This window comes from Rhodnius prolixus, unplaced genomic scaffold, assembly GCF_049639745.1.
Source record: "Rhodnius prolixus isolate KJV_2025 unplaced genomic scaffold, Rpr scaffold_12, whole genome shotgun sequence".
Classification (NCBI taxonomy): domain Eukaryota; kingdom Metazoa; phylum Arthropoda; class Insecta; order Hemiptera; family Reduviidae; genus Rhodnius; species Rhodnius prolixus.
Window position 1 is genome coordinate 6752694 of NW_027411635.1, and position 20365 is coordinate 6773058.

The 20365-nt window shown below is 33.9% G+C and overlaps 1 protein-coding gene across 3 annotated transcripts; it reads right to left on the bottom strand.

Moving 5' to 3' along the window:
- Nucleotides 1-1585: 1585 nt before the first annotated feature.
- Nucleotides 1586-18746, bottom strand: LOC141461813 (adipocyte plasma membrane-associated protein Hemomucin-like). 3 transcript variants are annotated; one of them, XM_074143161.1, is made up of 10 exons: nt 18060-18663; nt 17206-17344; nt 16980-17102; nt 15735-15940; nt 14035-14151; nt 9539-9704; nt 7686-7820; nt 5721-5982; nt 5038-5103; nt 2844-2981 (listed from the first exon to the last, which is right to left on the bottom strand). In XM_074143161.1, the coding sequence occupies exons 2-9, from the start codon at nt 17211-17213 to the stop codon at nt 5074-5076; spliced, it is 1047 nt and encodes a 348-aa protein (XP_073999262.1). In that variant the 5' UTR covers nt 17214-17344; nt 18060-18663; the 3' UTR covers nt 2844-2981; nt 5038-5073. The 3 variants fall into 3 exon arrangements, with proteins under 3 accessions (XP_073999260.1, XP_073999261.1, XP_073999262.1); XM_074143159.1 differs by lacking the exon at nt 5038-5103 and having other exon boundaries at nt 1586-2981; XM_074143160.1 differs by lacking the exons at nt 5038-5103; nt 17206-17344 and having other exon boundaries at nt 1586-2981; nt 18060-18746.
- Nucleotides 18747-20365: the final 1619 nt, after the last annotated feature.

Consider the following 20365-nt stretch of genomic DNA (forward strand, 5'->3'; position numbering starts at 1 on the left):
AGTTCTAATAAACCCTCCTTTTATTATTATTATTACATTTGAATCTTTAAAAGTTTAACTCTTGCAATTTTTATTTGCCCCTTTAGCGTGTTTTTTTATTTAAAAAAAAAAACTAATTTGTTTTGCTGAAAACACAGAATGTGCTGAGAGATGTTTTAGTGTAAAATTGCTTAAAGTAAATAAGGTATAGACTGATTCTTTCGGTGATTAAGGAAAAATTAAATTAGCAAGAAAAGCTCTAATACATTTCCAAGTTTATACGTTTTTTTTTTTTTTTAATATTTTGAAGGGGATGCACTTTTTAAATAAAAGTATATAAAATGTAATGTACATAATGGCACTACCTAACTCACACAATATTATAAAAATAAAATGTTTTTTACCATGTTTTATGTACAAACAAATATAATAAAGAAAAATTTTTAAATTAAATTTTCTTTAGTCAAAAGAGTTTGGATTAAATGGTTATGCACAATATTTCGAATGTTATTAATATTTTTGTTTAATTTATATTTTGCATGAATGTAATTGAAATTTTAACCTTTGGAGTTCGTTTTTAATTTTATTTATCTTTTATTGCAATTTCTATATGGTAAAGCTCTTCCTAACCCTACCTACCTTTTTTTTTATAATGATTTAAAGCGGCTTTTTTCAATGCACTGCCAGCCTCCGGACAGTGTTCTCTCGTTACAAGCAACATTGTTCATGACCGGACAATTAACTGTAAGAAGCACCTCGGGGGGGGGGGAATCTAAGGGTCAGCAGCTGGATTCGAACCCGGGACCTCAGCGTGGGAATCCAATACGCTTAACCGCATAGCTAATCCCTTCCCTCTATCTACTCTTTAAAACAACTTAGATTTAAATAGTCACACTACTTTCTCAGACAAATATTTTGGGAGAAAAACCGTATAATTCCATAAATGGCACCTTTATTTTCCCTCTTCATCGAAAAATTTCTTTAAACAATTTTCATGAAAAATGCTCCAAGCAAAATTGATAAATCCATATTTGAAATAATGTAATTTATTTAGAGTCAACTATATAGTTTTTCGTGAAACTGCCGAAAAACGAATCAGAAAATTTACACTTTCGATTTTTTCTTTTTCATACTTAGTGTTCTATCAACCCATTATTAATCAGTACTTTTATTTAGCTCTATAAAGCGTTACTGTACAAATGAAAAAGTACAAATGCACGGCTAAATAGCGATCTGCAGGATTTGGTTCATTCATATGAAAATTTTTAGAAAATAAATTAAGACAATGTATAAGGTTCTATTCTGCCGAATCCATGAAAGTAGATAGTATTTCGAAGAAATTAAATCCTTTTCTTCAATAGTTATAAATAAAAAATAACTATTTGGCGTATTCTGGGATACATTAGAAAAAAATAACGAATTCGCGAAATGATGAACATTTGCATTAACACTATTTCGCAAGTTTACTGTGATATGCACAAGAAGCATGGATATTCAGACTGACCATGATTCGAGAGTATACTTGGGGCTTGGGAAAAAAATTACACGGTAAGTTCTTTAGTTACAGTTTCATAAAATACATAATAAACAAATACAAGGATAAAAATACTTGAAAAGGTATATTTAAAAAAAAAATTGTTGAATTTACATGAATTATAGTTGAGCATTTTGCATATTTTACTAATAACACTTTATTTTTTTCTTTTCAACAAATTATATATCTCTTTAAACAAGTTTTTGAACCAGAATAAATAAAATATTGCTCACAACTTAATATGAATCGAGATAAGAAAAAATAATTTTAATAAGTAACAATTATTACAGGCTGGAAACTATTAAATCTGATCAGATCTTGAAAGTGGATTATCAGAGTGTCAATAATAATTTTTGAAAAATGAAAAGGTATTTCCCTAACAGTGCCTGTCTCAGCAAAAGCTATTTTCCTAAAATGACCACCTGCCTACGAGACGAAACATACAATTTTAAGGGAATGATATGAAAACACTTTGCTCACATAGTGTATACTTTAGACAACATTAAGTCTGTGATACTTTATACTCAAGAGACATACTGAAAATGAAAATGGACCAGTAGTCACTGACAAAAATTAAGCACACTGTCCACGAAAAAACTTCTAACGTAAATTAAGAATAGTTACATAACTGTATTCGCACATTTCTGATCAGGTTGAATTTATCACAAAAAATGCTCAGTAAAATTATTTTCTTTTTTATGAGTCTTTTCATTCAATTCTTGTCACTTAAATGAAATGTTCTTTGAGTTTGTTACCTACCTAGGTGATTGTCTCTATTCTGAACACCCAGGTATCTCTTCTGAAGGTAAAGGGGTGGATAGATTAGCGCCTAAGTAAGCGTCTTCTCCGTTTTTTGAAGCATAATTTTTTTTTGTTACATCCCAGTACACGGAAATTTAACAAAATAATTGCGAGCAATTAAAGAATTAAGATCTTTCCAAATAAATATACAATAGGAAGACAAAAATAGTACTTATAACTATATCTGACAAGCCACCTCTGAATGTTTGACCTGTTTTTGTCCGGGTTTGCTATTTCTGTGGGATAGTATACTGCCCTAGAGGGGCTAGACATAACCTACCTGAACCTGGTACTTCATTTTAAGTAATGAAATAATTATACATTAACTAAATTTACCAACTTTTCTGGAAACAAATCAACGCTTCTCAGAAAATGCACAACCAAATTCATTTACAATATAACAAAATAACAAGATCAACGAATTTTCTCTATTCACAATTATCTTCATGTTCTAATTCACTTACTGAACTTTAACCCGGGCGAGATATGGATTAAATGGGGAGGCTAGATAGTAATAATTCTTGAATTTCACCAGACCACTAACTGCAGTTACAGTGTTATCAGTCGCATGAAAACTGTCGACGATGTTGCCCTTGTAGTCCAGTACCACCGATACCGAGTGATTACTTGGAGGAATAATCATAGGCAGCATCTCAAAATGCCCCAACTGTAAAAAAAAGTCATTAGTCATTTTAAGTCAGTATTCTTTAAGGGGCAATGTGGTAGTGTCTAGAGTTGCGTTAGCACTGTAATGACTACTTAATTCAGTAAATGCTACACCAGTGGTGGTGAATAAGAATACGTCGTCAAGGTGGTTATTATTGCTAGGTCAGCGAGTTAGCTGAATACCTAAAATAACTGCCTAGCCGCAGAAGTAGCAGGCAATAATGATAAAGATAATAATGACGTGAATGATTGTAACTCAGAATAATAAGAAGAATTGCGGGAAATTTTAATTAACATAACTATTTATTTGAAGTATTAGTCGACTTAGCAGCAGTTGCAGGGCTATTTAAATTAGAATGGTGGTTGTGTTACTCTTAACTGCCAGTGGGATTTAGAGAAAAACAGATCTTTAACTTGGGTTAATAATATAAGAATATGTACGAGGTGTGTTCAAAAAGTAACGGGAATTTTTAAATTTCGCGGGTTTGGAGAGTCTGATTGTAAAATTTTTTTTTTTATTATGTTGGTACACATGCCCCTGAAATACGATAAAATTTTCAGTAATATTCATTGTTTACTTCTTAAGTGGCAGCCGTTAAGGTTAGACGTGTTTTTCGAGCTTGGCGATTTTTGTTTGTTAAAAAAAATGGATCAAAGAATTTGTATTAAATTTTGCGTAAAAAATTAAATAAAGTGTAATAAAGTGTGTGAAATGTTAATAAAGGCATATGGTGAGTCTGCTATGAGTAAAACAAGGATTTACGAGTGGTATAAGCGTTTCCAAGATGGCCGCGAAAACGTTGAAGATGACGAACGACCTGGACGTCCAAGCACATCAACAACCGATGAAAACGTGAAAAAAGTGAAAGAAATGGTTATGAACGATCGCCGAATCACAATCAGAGAAGTCGCTGATGATGTTGCCATATCAATTGGCTCATGCCATGAAATTTTTTCGGATGTTTTGGGTATGAAACGTGTGGCAGCAAAATTTGTTCCAAAATTGTTGAATTTCGAACAAAAACAGCGGAGAATGGAAGTTGCTCAAGAGTCACTCAATGAAGTCGACAACGATGCGGATCTACTGAAACGTGTTATAACAGGTGACGAAACATGGGTTTACGGATATGATGTCGAAACTAAGGCTCAATCGTCCCAGTGGAGGCATTCTGGATCGCCAAGACCGAAAAAGGCTCGACAAGTGCGGTCGAATGTGAAGGTTATGCTCACTGTGTTCTTCGATTTTAATGGCATAGTGCATCATGAATTCTTGCCACAAGGTCAAACAATCAATAAGGAGTACTACCTACAAGTTCAACGCCGTTTGCGTGAAGCAATCCGAAAAAAACGCCCGGATTTGTGGCAAAACAATTCATGGATTTTGCACCACGATAATGCACCTGCTCACACTTCATTGCTTGTTCGTGAATTTTTGGCCAAAAACAAAACTTTAACGATGCCCCAGCCACCATATTCGCCAGACATGGCTCCATGTGACTTTTTTCTATTTCCAAACATAAAGAGAACATTAAAAGGCCGTCGTTTTACAAGCATAGATGACATTAAAAGCGAATCGCTGAAAGAGCTGAAAGCTATCACAAAGATCGAGTTTCAGAAGTGTTTCGAGGATTGGAAAAAGCGCTGGCACAAGTGTATTGTATGCGAAGGGGACTGCTTTGAAGGCGACAATATTAATGTAGATGAATAAATATTTTTTTCAAAAAACGAAAATTCCCGTTACTTTTTGAACACACCTCGTATTGTTAATAAGTAAAAATAGCAATTAATTAACAGATAATAGTAAATGCCTTTCAGCGGCAATTCAGCATTTGACACCAAAATAAACTGGCTTGCTCGTACGGTCAAATTTTTTAGTCGGTTTGCTACAAGATACTGCGCGAGCTAGATATTAGAAATATCCTGTAACTCTAGACATAAGGCTTCTTCAGATTTTTCCCTTCAGCTTTACTCTTGATTTTCTTCCTTTTTTACTACAAAAGCTTTTGCAATACCCTTAACGCAAGTTTAAAGAATGAAAGTTGCTGGCGTTAGAGTACCTGATTTAGCGAGGCGATTCGCATGTTCATTCCCTATCATCTACTGGAGAACGATTTTCTGGATATCTGTGAACATTTTAAAAATTCTTTTCTTGCAATCGCACTCCATCATAGACTGAGACAAACTGATTAAAGTTCAGAAGAGAATAACTGTTTGGGAGTCAATAAAAAAAAATGGCTCCAAGCTGCTAGAAGCAGCCTCATAGGTCATATTAACAGCCGAAGCTCTCAGCGGTTGCTGGGGCAAGTTGTAAGACTTATTTCTTTCTCTCGTTACCTGAACTACTTCGCTACCAAAAATTGTTGTTTTTCAAAATATTGCAGAAATTTTAGCTGAAGGAGATATTGGAGATCATAAAAAGAACCTGTCAAAGATGGAACAACCTCTCAACACAGCTGGTAACTTAAAAGTAAGTGCTCTAATCCGAAAACAATAGGTTTCATTCACCCCAACAATCCATCTTTAAACTACATACCTACATCCCGTGCGTCTCCAGGATTAGTAACGTCTTATCTGCTAATGAGATATCCCACATATCCAATTCATCAAAATGTTCGCGAATATTCAAATTTAAAAGAAAATTGCGAGAAAACTGTAAATCCATTTAGTAAAAAGTCAGTACCTCCTAGACGGCCTGTTACAAATAGGAAAATTAGAAGTATATAAATAAATAATATCTTACCATATGTATTATTTTCTCGACCACAGAAGTTGGACACAAGTGATGTAAAATTTTGAATGTGGATTCTATCAAAGTTAACGTTCTGGCCAACAACTTCCTTCCGAGAGGACAGTGTCCCAAGGTCTTGGCCATATTATCTAGCGGCATAACCAGTGACACTATGATATTATCGTCGCCAAAGCTGTGGATATTGTCTGGAAAGCCTGGTAAATTGTCCACGAAAGTTTCCACAGTTCCCACTTTCGGACCACGGATGTAGTATCTGTGATGAAAAAATTTGTTATTAGCTGAGAAAACGCATTTGATTTCAAAATAACGAGAGAGAGAGAGATCTTTTTCCTTCCGAGCAAGCCTAGATTTATCCTGGCAATACGGCTATATCTATCTACAAGTTGCACTTATGAACCTTTAAAATTATATTTTCAGACATTTCTCAATTCTTGTATGAGGGGTTCCTCAAAACAAATTAATAAATTTATGTATGTATGTACATTTCTCAATTCATTAACTTGGAGCAGGTCGACAAAGACAAACACATCCATCATACGTAGGATCGCCTGTGATTGGACGCGTTTTCACTCTTACAGAGTAGGTAATCAGTTTGCTCTTTTAATATAATTCTGGAGCCCACTCTTTGGTCATTTCACTTGGCCGCAAAACCAGATAATAGGTATTAGGGTAGAATTTGTTATCATATGGCATCTGTGCACCTTAACAATCATAATAATAATAATAATAGATGATTATAATTGTTTTTAATATAAGGAGTGAAAAAAATAACTGTCTTGTCTGTATTGAATGATTAAAAAATATAAAGATATTGTGTGATGCTGAAAAAAAGTCTATTTTTATTAGTAAATTTTCAAAACTTTGTGGGCCTAGATGTGGTGAAAAGTGCAATTAAATGTAGAAATAGCATCGTTCTCTTATGTTCAGATGTTTATTTCAGTGACTGGCAATTTCGAGTTTCCGTGTTAGAAGAGTAAGGCGATGTGGAATGCATTTCTCAGAAGAAGAATCTAGTAAAAGTTCCAGGAAGGAAGAAACTAACTGGACAAAAATGTGTTCCAAGAGCAAATCACAATTGTACATAATTTGTCTGACAGATATTTGGAATACGTGAAGGACAAAAGAAATGTTTGACACATTAACATCAATGTTTAAAAGAAAGAGAATTACCACAGAACACTTGGAGAGAAAATCAATTTTAACCATAAAATTAAAAGAACAGATTTTGATGTATCATTTCAGTAAGGAAGCTGAAAGCCCTGGTGCAGAGCTAAGTGAAAACGAAGTTATCTGCTGCTTACTCTTGTCATTGCCAGAATTTTACTCCAACTTTTTGGCAATACTGGAAGCGCTACAAGAAGAAAAACTGGAGCTGGGTTTAGTGAAGGCATGGCTGCTAGACGAAGAAAGGAAGAAGAAGGAGACTTTGAGACAACCAGAAAATGTGGCTTCCATGCTAAGAACAAGAAATTCACATTTAATTGTAGGCTATGAGGTAAGCTAGGACATAAAGAAATAAATCGTAAAAATAGCCTTAATGATTCTAAAGATGGCAAAAAGAACGTTGAAAGGTTTAAACGTCATAAGAGAGGGTGTCTTGCGAGTGAATTTAAAATGATTTAAAAAGGTTTATTTCAAGGAGAAATGAAGGAAGCATCGGTTTTCTTGCGGAATAATTAATCGGAATGATACAGTATTGAATGAATTTAATGATAAGTAAATAAAATGTGAATTCAGGGGCAACTGATCACCTGATTAATGACGATAATTTTTTCATATTTCAACAGTTTTACAGAATCTCATCTGCATTAGAATTCACACTAAAAATGGACGAACGCCCGTCCCTTAAACCAGGTTGATTTCTTCGAAATAAAGCTTGACCCTCGACGAAAATAGATCTCATGTATTTTTTAACCCTACCGTGCTACAACGTGAATATAAATAAAATCTTCTTACCTTAATAAACGTGCTCTAAATGTTTCTGCAATTATTATAAAACTGTCATCTTTTGAAAGTATTATTCCGTTCGCAAAATGAATATTTTTTAGAAGTACTTCACTTCTCTTTTCACTTATTATGTATTTGAGGAGCCTGAAAATAAAATTTTGGTAATAATATGTAAGTAGGAGTCACACTTACGTGGACTCTCCCTCCAATAGTTCCGTATACACGGCAGAGATGTACGAGTATGCAATATGCCAGGCCGTAAAACAGAACTTGAAAAAAAATTATTATTAAGGGCTTCTGCTGTCCGATTCACTAAGCACGCTGATGGCAGCTCAGGATACCTTGCTGGTTCAAGGTTCAGCGTCGGATGCGCATAGTACTGGGGCATCTGCCAATCCAAGTAGTGGGGTAATATATTCAAGAAGGAACGGAAATTAGAGGCGCCGCTAATAACTTAGGCTGTTGATGCGCCACAAAAAAAAGAGTAAGAAAATAATATGACATTTAATTATACAACGGGTCGGAGACAAATCAGTTTTTCGTTCACGAAGACCTTATATTATGAATTTCCGATAAGCTAAAAATCGAAAATTTGCAGAAACGCTTTTGTAAAACAATTAAAGTTTTAAAACATTTTAAAAAAAATTCTATTATTTATGTAATCTGTTCTTAAATGTTCAATACATAAACTTCTGAAAGCCATCTTTTTGCTAACACTTAGATCCCTCCCTAGTACCATTACTTAGGTTTTGTAATTTTTTTAACAAAAAAATCTGATTTGAACACTTTCTCCCTTAAGCTTACTTAATTAAATTTTCTTGAAACATTGAACTATAAAAAAAAAAGTAGTTGGCTTTTTTTCTTTTTTAATTAAATATGTTCACTGCGATAAAATGGAACTGTCGAAGGAAACGTCACAGCTTTCCAAGAACTCCACTAAAATCAGGATTTCTTGAAAAAAATCAACCAACCCCAATATTAGGCCTAACATACGTTGTGTCCTAGTTCAAATGAACTGTAGGGTTTACAAGAAAGGAAGCGATCGGACTTACTTACACATAGTAAATTAATTAATAAAACAATTGGAAAACACGTGGAATTGGAAAAATGCAAACTACAAGTTTTAAACTTTATTTTTTGTTTATTTTGAAGTTATTTTTTGTTGCGGTACACCCACTAATTAGTGACGCCGACGTGATACAAGAATTAGTAACGTCGAACAAGAAAAACAAAAAAAGGAGCCGTATGGGGCGACCAGAGTTCTTCCAAAATAATAAAAGGTCATAAAATAAAATTACCACCTTTTTAGAACAAAAAGCATAAATTTGAATTAGCAAGACGAAAACCCGAAGTACATCATCCACGATGTAATTCACTAGTCATTCTTTGTCTCCATGCAGAGTAGCACAGTCATTGGTAGAGTACTTGTGACCTGATGTCACAAGCGCTCAATATTTCGGTCCCTTCTGCCTCTTTCCAATTCCACCGCTTGAGCCCTCGCTTTTCATGATTCAATATATTGTTGAGAAAATATTTGAGATTATTTTTAAAAAAATAAAAGAGATTAAGGTTTAATAATGTATTGCAAGTCTAATGTGCAAAGTTTTTTAAGTGGATAAATTCAACTTGTTCATTGCCCATAATTGCCTATTTTTTGTTTTTTAAATTACCTAATACTAGTACTAAACTAAATAGATATGAATAAAAAATTCTGCTAATTACAGCACCTATACCCTAAATAATTGACCGGATTTGTTTGCAAAAAACTATCTTTTTACTCTGTGTTTCTATCGGCTGGCTGCGCTAATGCATAAAGGACCTGTAATCGCGTGTAAAAAAGCATAATTTAACAATTCACATACCTTCCTCTTCCATTTCCAAGAAAAGTGTACACACCGTCAAAGAGGTTGTGAGTGGTTGAAGAATCTGTCCAATATATAACGTTATCAGAGATGGCCAAGCTATTCGGTATCATAGGGCGATTTCCGTCTATTTCTTGATCCATTGGCACAAGTGTCTCATAAGTGCCTGAAATAATTTGTGAACTGCCTTGAGAAATCTCTGGGCACTCCTTACTATTAGAAAGGAACAGTTGAGAGCAATGAATATTGCTTGAATAAATATTCCGGTTGAAAGAAAATGTTTCATTTTAATTTTACTAAATGGAGCAAGAGAAAGTCAAGGGAGAAAATGAGTTCTTATTTATTTATTTTGCTTACAATCAATCATAAAGATTGTAGCAACAATTATAAAAAAGTTATAACCGAAAAATAAAATAAGTGAGAATAGAGCTAATATCATCTGGCTAACATAAAAAAATTATTATGAGAAAATTAAAATAGAACCTACATTATAAGCAACTGCAAAGATAGTTATATAAGCAATAAGCATATACATAATAATAAATGAGCCGTTCTCTGTACAAATCGATTAACTCCATAGTTGAGAGTCAAGTTAAGAAATGTGATGAAATAATGTACATTGGTTTTTTAAATTCCGTTTATAATAAATATTCAAATAAATTTACCGTTATCATTTAGCGGCAGCTATTGAATTTGAGTAGAATTATTGCAACGATTTACTTCAGAGAACGGAGTTAATCAAAATGGCTTCTGAAATAAATTATTTATCAAAACAATTTTGTCGCTTAAAGGTGTTAATCCTTATTATTTGGGAAATTTATTGTAAATATAAAAAGCTACGACTGAACCAAGTGCTTTGACACTTAAATTTAAGATATTCCAAAAGTAGAAATAATCAATTGTGCATTGAACAGCTCAATTATTAAAGAAAAATGAAATATATATACTAATATATAACTAACGCATACGCAAATAAACTGGGCTAAGAATTAACAAAGAAGCTCTTAAATTTAAAGAATTAATAATAAAGGAAAAGTTACGCTTTAATTAAGACAAATCAAACACAAAAATAAAATTCAGGCAACTGAAATGAGGTATCTGAGAGGGGAAGACCAGAAGGCCAGGATTCGTAACAATAGGAACCAGCTTGAAAGTGCAGCCGAAGAAGTAATAGAAAAAGTTAGGCTAGGTTGGTTCGGGAACATCTTACGAATTCCGACAGAAGTGGTATATAAAACAACATAATTGGAGAGTCGGAGAGAAGAGGTAGACCGCGATGTAGTTGGGAAGAGGAAGCAAATGAGGCGTGGGAGAAAAAAGGAATTGTGTGGAACGACAGGAGAGCTTTGGCAGAGGACAGAGAGGGATGTCGCTTAATGGAGAGGGAAAAATTACAAGAAGGGAGCCTCATACCTCTAAAGCGGTAGAAGAGGCGTACGTTTATGATGATAATTTAGAGAATGCAGATGTTCAACTTTGTCTAAAGGAAAGGCAATAGAATAGCTAAGTATAGAAAGTTATTGCACCCTATATGGCTTTTCGCTCTCTTCACCCGCACGGATTTAAGGATGGTGCCTATTAAGCCTCTCACCAGACTTTTAAGTCTAGTCTAACAGACAGCACTGGAGAGTATGCTCTAATTAGTTCTCAGTGGCGAAGGATTTCTGGCTAGCCCTTGTAGAATGTTATCTATGTATACTTCTTACATTCGCCAATTGGTATTTTAAAATTCGAAACCTCACGAATAACCTTCAGTTGGCCTTTATATATTCTGTATTACATTCATTTGGCCGCAATTATATAATCTGTAAGCACGCTATAACCTCTCCAGCTCACATTCCTTGTTATTAGAAGTATAAGATTTTTTTGGGTTTATAGAGGGTCTATCCCTGGCTATAGTTGTACAATACATAATCGTAAGGAAAAATGTTATTCTAATAAGAATTATTTGTAAGCTAGTCCAGGGCTGGGTCAAGAAACCAAAGACAGGACTAGAGTACGATAAATTAACAATAATTAAGGATGGTGATCCAGGACACAATTTTTAAATTAGCCCAATTGGCATCATATTAGCAGACAAGAGGACCCGAACGCGCGAGAATTACGAAAGAGGAGAAAAGAACAAAGAGGGTGGCATGTATCTACTGGAAAACAAAATAAAACTTTTTTTTGTTTTAAGAAGAAAGTTTAGTTAATGTTTTAGTACTTCAATCCTGAATTAAAAAATGATTTCATATTTTTCCCATCACACAAGGTTTTCAAGAAGCAGACTTTAAAATTTCAAAAATATTATTGGTTTTAGAATGCATAAAACACAACTTGTTAAAAATTCTTCTAACCTTAGAAACTGTGAGAAACGATTTTATGTTATGTTTCGTCTGTGAAGCATTCTTCCTGATGATCTAATAATAATCAACCAATATACTTGCAATAGATTCCACTTGATAGGAGTGCTCTCAGTGCTGATCGCTATTTTCGGGGAGGATCTCAAGGTGCGAGCCAAAGAAGTGCCTTTTCAAGTATCTTATAAGATCATTGACAATGTTTCGGTAATTTTGTGCCTCTTGATTTCATTAAAACTGCTGAGTAACATTTTTGAAAAGCTTACAAGCTTCTTTTTCCAGAGAATTCAATAGTTTTTCAAACTTTTCATTTTTTTTATATTTGTGAGCCCAAGAATATTCTTTCCATAATTTTTGCATCACTAAATTTTGGAAATTTCTTTTTTAAATTCATGAAACCAGAGTTATAACCTACAGCTTTGAAGAACTTTTCTTCATTAAGCCTAGTTTAATAAGTAACGGAGAAAAAATACACTTCCAGGATTACAAATGAATCATATCACATTGTTCCATTGGCACAGAGAGCAATAGTATTTTGTGTTAATCTTCAAAGAGCAGTGGCCTTCAGATCACCACTAATATTCCGTTCATACATTCTACATTGGTTTTTCGAATGTTTTTTTTACATAAGCACAGGGGGCCCAAGGTTCAGATAAAAATTTATTGCTATTATGAAGCAGCACAGTTTTCAGGAAGCACCCTTTACTTAGTGGTCACTGACGACTAATTTAAAGTAAAGAGAAATACATATGTATACATGAACACAAAATGACAATGCACACACATTCACAATGTCGGATTTATTGCTGGTTCACCCTAATTCAGTACTGGCTTTTTGTTATGGAGGTGTGTAGCACTAATTGTGTTCGGACATGTTTAGACATATCCGAACCTGTATAATCTTACAATACTTTGAGTTTTTCAAACTGTGGATTATAGGGAAATGCTAAATACATTTTTAAAATTAGCTTAAAAAATTAAAATTATCAGACCCATCTCGATTTGCGTGTATACCCCGTCCCTAATTTTCTGTACTTTCCTTCGTTTAGGCAAATTAGAGACAATGATAAACTAATTTAATTTCATTTTAAACTACTGATTGATATTATATATCAATATTTTATTTTATATTTTACTTGTTAATTTATTTATTTTATTTAATCAGAGATTTTTTTTTATTGTTGTTCAGCGTTGTACATTGGCAAAATTAAATGTTTACATTAGTACAGTTTGTAGTTAGGTGGATTTCCATTTTCGCTAGTTTGTTACATCCTTACATTCACCCTCCTTCAACGACATAAATTACCAATATAAGACGATTACAAACATTGGGGCAACGAACTGCTTTCTTTCTATAGTTGTCATCTAAAATGCTGTTATGTTTCGTCGTCTTTGCAACTTTATAGACCACCGCAGTTCGTTGTTCGGCGCGTTTTGATTTTGGTCTTATTTGAGCAATACCAAGAGAGAAGCGAACTGATTTAGTCAGATTTTTAAAATACACGTTCTCTTACGAGAAGTAAGAGAAAGTAGAAAAAAAAATATGATTACAGATTTTCTACAAGAAAACTGAAAGGCAGTTACATTTTTAATTAATGTAATTTTCAATCTCTGAGAAGAAAGTTCGTCGACAAAATGATCCATCTCTAGCTAAATTTAAAAACTAATTTAGTTTGTAATATCAGGCTTTAGAATTATGAGGACAAGCTTATTAACAAAGGCTGTAATACGTCTTTTCAAAAAACTATTTCTGTTGTTCTACGTTATACGAGCTCTTTAAACGCCAAAGTACGTATATTCCGATGAATGGCCGCCATTGTCTCCAAAAAGTAGAACAACAATTTGCTCCCCCCTCTGGCCTTGCAAACAACCTTGTTAAGGCCAGATATTACCAAACACAATAGTTTTTAAAATTCGGAGGAATGTTCTTTTTGAAGGATCACAGCACCCCTTGTGCGGTCGCATCGATTCCACCGACTGGTCCTCGGTGCAGTGTGTAATTTTGCTGGGAATGTTACCCGTAGGGCTTAGTTACCTGAAGAAATTGTTACTCTATAATATTAACAAACTAATAGTATTATATAATTTCTGTAACAATAATAATTTTTCCCGGATTATATTAAAGAATATGATTGATGATAATATAATATTTACCAGACGTTAAATTCGATCTCAGCAAGCCATAATAGGCATCTGCTACATACAGAATTCCAGATTTATCGAATTTAAAACCCAACGGTCGGCCACAGATATGCTCCTGATGAAGGCCATCTGAAATAGCAGTTTATTATAAATTCTATAAGTCACCTTTTTTAGGGGATACATACTTCCGAAAATATGAAGCACGGGTCGAGTAAGGTAAATTTATCTCTCAAATTAATAACCTAAGAATTGATAAAAATGAGCCGATAACCAAAAGAGGAAAGATGATTACATCCAGTAAAGATATTGCACAAACTTTCTGCCAATATTACTCGTGAGTAATAGTGTGAGCAAATATCACTTGGAAAGTAGGCTCAAAACATTCACAAAACGAATTTGTCTGAAACGGAAAATATTGAAATTTTTTAATACGCCGTTTGATCTAAGTGAACTTGAAGTGGTGGTGTTGGAGAAAATAAACAAGGAGAGATCGGGTCCGGGTAGTGTACAATTTGGGCCAACAATCACAAAGGGTTGTGCTTAGGTTCATAAATAAGAAATGATTTGAATATGTCCTTAAGGGATGGAGAAAAGCTTAAATAATAACGATTTTGAAGAAAGATAAAAATCATCAGGAAGTGAATAGTTATCGTCTAATTACATTGACAAGTTTCATATGCAAGCTGGTAGAATATATGGTACCAGACTTACGACTTCTTTTAGAGAAGCACACTGGTTTAAAAAGAACTGCAACAAGTAGTACAAGTTACCAGAATGGCACAAAAAACGAAAAATAGATTCTACAGGAAACAGAGTACTTTTGCCATGTTTATAGATTTAAATAAGTTTTTAGTAAGGTAAGGAGATAACGTGTGTAAAAAATTATTTACACCGAAGGGACGATGCTGAGTTGGATAAAATATTTTCTCATTCAATGTTTTTATTCGAGAGAGATACAGACGGACAAAGCAGAGACTCCCACAAGTATCCACTATAGTCATAAACTCTTCAACCTAATGATTAATGAAGCAAATGACCTGCTATTACTTTCCATCCCTGGCGTACAGGTCCTACTTTTTACCTGGCATCTAATCCTCATATTGCTGCGCTGGAATCTGTTCTGAATAAAGCTCTCGAACTCCAGTCTGATTTGACAATCAGGCCGTAATGGTTACTATCAAAAAGAAAACTAAGTATCAGGTATTTATTATAACCATCAAACCCAACTAAATGACTCTTAAATATAGAAGAACTGATGTGCAACTGACCAAACAAACTGAATTTCAAGGAATCGCCCCAGATTCTCACTGACTTAAAACAATCAAATCGAGAAATCTGCGAAACAAGGATTACCCAGCTTAAATCAATTGAAAAGACTGTGGTGTATGGAGGACTTCAAGGATTAACTGAGGACGACCTACAAAAATATGTCGGGTCAGCGATGGAGTATGTTGTTGATGCAGCCACTAACCTAAAACTGGACGTCCCAGAATAACGCTCCAAGCATCATTACAGTTTGGGCAAAGAGAAGTATGCCTATCCCAGCTTTAGAATTGCAGGCAGGTGTTGAGCCACTAGTACAACACAGAGAAAGAACACAATTATGTTTGGTGAAGAATCACTGAGAAAATAAGAAGGTTACTGTCTCACTAGGTGCTGCGCCAATAAACGCAACAGACATTTCAAAAAATATTTTAGATGTGTATACATACCGCAGGGTTTTCCTGTCACCAGGACTGGGTCTAACTTTTTCGTAGATGTTACCTTATAGATAACACCACCGTGGCAACTAGTGTACAAATCATTATTGTGGACAGCAAAATCTTCAGGTCCTTTTATTACACCTTCAAATAATCGTTCTGCGTTATTTAACTTTCTGTTAATGCTTAGAGCACCTTGGTAAGGTGCACCAACCAATCTGCAACATAAAAACATCTGCGGTAAAACACATGACTTTCTTTTACTACAATGACCAAAGAGAACTGGTGAACTGACTAGCTTTCGAGTACCCCAATCCAACTTGTTGATAAATCTTAAGATCAATTTTCATCAAAAGACTTTTAAACAAAAGAGATGGCTCTTTAGTTTAGAACGCCAAAAAATCTTTTAAGAGATTTTTACTTCCAATAAAACGAAAATTCTTCGAACTTGGAATTTGGTTTACATATTTAGCTCTCACAAATACTACAATTTTAAATAAAACCATTAAATAAAATCCAAGGTCTTGACTGGGAATCGAACCCAGTACCACAATACATCTTAGCTTTGCGGGCCTCGTCTCTAACCACTCGGCTACTGTACCGCCTCATTTAATACATAAATGAACTTGTTTTCTTCAGTAATAAGAAGACTGTTTTTATTCTGAATTCTCTGGTAAATTTACTTTAAATGCTAGAAGCAAACTTAACCTGTACACAGTCAACCTTTGACAGAGAACTACCGACTAGCTCTCTAAATAATTCGCTTATACTATTACCAACCTATGAATTTAATTTAAGCCCAAGCTTACAAAAACATTAAAAAATATACATCATTTCCTTAAAAATACAGTATTATAGGAGAAATACATAGAAGATGCAATGAAGAATATCTATTTTTAAAAAAAGCAACATAATCATGGCATGGAATATTTTAAAAAAAGATAAGTGCGGAAAAATTGGATACTAAGGAATTTTAAATTTTATGAGGTCAATGATTAGAGCTTGCTAGTAGAGGAACACTATAAATAGTCTAAAAGTGATTAAATACCAGCTGAGTCACACTAATTTCAATCCAATTGATTAAATTTCGCTACATTTAAAAGTTCAATGCAGGAAAAGTACAATTAAAAACAATGCAACTTTGCAACACCACTGGCCTAATTCAAATCAAGAAAGAAGCACATTAGTCACCTAGCTAAAACTATACACATATCCTTTGAAAACTTCAAAATATTTAACCAAATCAAAATTACTTACGTATAAGATTCAAAATCCATATCTGGTGGTAGACCGGGCATGAATACGAGCACCATGACCACTATACCAATCTTAATAAGCCAAGACAGCAATGTTGCAAATATTTTACCAGTACTGACAATCCTAAATATTTAAATATGAAACTTGTTAAAAATAGCACTCAATCAATGAAGAAATATGTTGTGTAACAATATAGACCAGGGATTTGAGAATGTTTATAACATACTTGGCCATGGTTGTAATTAGTTTTAGTGCTAAGATAGGCAAATTATTGAATTTGGATATATTTTAAGTTAGCATCTCACTCTCAGGTATGTAACAGGCCAAGTTACATTTCAATGTAACTTGATAATGCAATAAATCTCCTGCCAAAGATTATGCGAGCATTACTATTTATAAAATGAGAAATATCACAGGTCAGTTTGATTTTCACTTTCCTTTTGTTTGTTGTATAAGGGTTGATTGTCAAAAACTGCACGAAAAAGCAGCGTTGAACAACATCTAACAATTTTATTTCACTTATTCTATAAAAGATAAAAGTTCCAATTTTTTTTTTTAATTTTATTATTTTTTTTTTAATAGGGCAAATCCTCGTTTACAAGAGTAATTGTTTTGCAACATCGCAGATCTAATAGATTAAAAAAAAAAAAAAAAACGGCGGAAATGGGGGGCAATGGGTTTTTAGAAATTGTACTTAACTTTTTTGTAAACAGCGTAGCGCCAAAACGAGTCAACCGATTTCCATGAGTGAAGTGTCATTCGATTCGGAATTTTATGTAGATGTGCTTTTTGGAGGTCTCGATGCTGTACATCGGATGGAAAAGGGGTAAGCCCCATTTATTAAGGCCCCTCTTTATTGCTAATAATGCTGTAAATCCCGATTAAAATATTAATGAAAATGTAGTAAAATTACTGTAATAATATTAATGAAGTATGTATGAAATAATGTGTACTTGCTGATTTGTGTACCTTTTGTCGTTTAATCAACCCTTATACTTTACTTTTTAAACAAAGTTTTGTTAAGGAGTATTAAATAAGCTTTATTTAAAACCACAGACACAATAAAAATATAACACTTACATGTTTGCTGGATTCCACCAATGTTTAATGCAGCTAAACAGTAATAATTATAATCTTATCGATTCAAATCTCACAGTGATAAACCCTGGGACAAAACTACAGCAACTGGACGGCGCGCAGCTACGAAATGATTAATGATAAATTTGAATTATCAGGGGTAGGTTACTTGATTTAGCCTCAAGTTAATTGCACTGATTTTTCCTTCGATTTGTATCGATCATATTTAATCGATACAAATCTCCTTCTTGGTTCTACTCACTTGACGCCTAACTAATGCATTAACTCAAATAATTCTTGTCTAAATAAGTCTCAGTCTATAGTGCTAACACTAGTTATTAAACATTTCTAACTTCAAATTAGACAAAATGAGCCGCATAAACAATCTATATCAAGAGCTCCTAATTGCGGGAAAATGACTAGGTGGCTCAAGGCTCCCATCAAACAAGCGCTACTGTAACACAAAGTTTATGCGCAATTCAAAGAAATATGAAAACACTAATTTGAACCGTACATTTCTCGACTAATTAACAAAGCCCTCTCTTGAATTCCATCCGCAATCTACAAAATCCAATCCTCTCCGAAGAAACGATGGGTGCTGGGCCTAATCCAACAAAGCAAAAACATTTGCAACACACTCAGTAACCGTATTTAATGCCTATCCTAGCTCGGATAACAAGAACGACGATACACAGCAGGTGCATGTTCTGCATGTACTGGAGATTATTGCTAGGAGGTCTTTCTTGATTTCCCACAAACTTTTGATCGAGGCCTTGAATCCTTGTCCTTGAATTGAGTGTTTTCTACGTAAAAAAATATCCACATGTAAACGGTAAACAAATAAATCTTAACGTTACTAAAACCGTGGCAACTACTGATAAAGCAGTGCGTTAGCGGGTGTGAACGAGATGCCTAAAAATATAATACTTGAAAAATGAGTTATATTTAATTAAATGCAGAATTTAATTAAAACTCCCATTTTGAATGTAAGAGTAATCGGCATCGTACCTCTGCAGCTTAATTAGTATTCTGATGCATAATAAATAAAAATACTTTTAATACTTTTATTGAAAATGTTGGTGCACACTAACAAACTATTTCTTGTTGTGAAGTAGGAAGGATTTAAAATTGCACCTCACTATTATTATTTTTTAGTAGACGTAGCGGCCAACAGAGCATTATATACTCCGGTTATTTTACATTTTATCAGCAGTATGAGTTATGTTCCTAAATTTTTTAAGTAATTTGAAAGTGTGTGCTCAAGTTTCATACAACCTTATTGAACCACCTTTTCCTCAATTCAGTTTTATGTTGTGGAACTAGGTTATAACTTCTTCTTTTTTTATCATATTTAGGCAAAATAAATTTTAAAATTGACATTATTTTTAAAGAAATCTATCCAGCTTAAATACAGCTCTAATTTACCTTGATAGCGTTTTTAACTTCCCCTGACCATATTAATATTATTTTATTTATTTGTGGTATAATATAGTGTTAAGTAAAATTTTGAAAGTCAATTCTATAATTTCTTACATACCAAAGATAAGAGATCCGCATCAATTCGAGAAGCAAGGACTGCCAGTGTCAGGTAACTCTATGTGGTACATTGACGGCTCCATGACGGAGGAAAGAGTAAGAGCAAGAATGTACGGAGCTATTCAAGTTGGACTGGCCACCACCAAATTTTTCAAAGATCTTTTGCACAACTTTTGCGCCGTCGATCTGCCAAAGTTCATCGTTTTTCCCCCAAAATAGAAAAGTTATTGAGGAAAGTAAGTGACCAGCCCTACTTGACGTCAAGTTAGAATGGCCAACAAATTATTTAAACTTTTTAAAATTTCCTTTACACCAATCGATTGTGTTGCGTTTTAATCTTAAAAACATCACACAAATACTGCAAACATTTACATTTTTTTTTCTCTTACATCTTAAGCAAAATTATTTCTAATAATATATAAAGTTTCACGGTTGGTGCTGTAATATTAGCCAACATATTTACGTGTCCAAGTTAGAATGCCCTGTTTTTAAACGGAAAATAATTCCAGTGTTGTTATCTTCCCGGTCAGCCAGATGCCTTGCCACGTTTTTTTTTTTTCTTCTTTTTCTTTAATTTAAGGCGCGTCAATGTATGAGGACATTGGCGCCCCGAGTTTTTCCCAATGAAATGCCGGCCTCCGGAACAGTGCCTTGCCATTAATTCTTATGAAGTCCTCTCATGGCTGATGTGGGATTGCTAAGAAATCATGAGGATAATTGGTATTTAGAATATAGGTTTTTTATCGCCTGGAAGCCGGGATTCGGGTTACTGG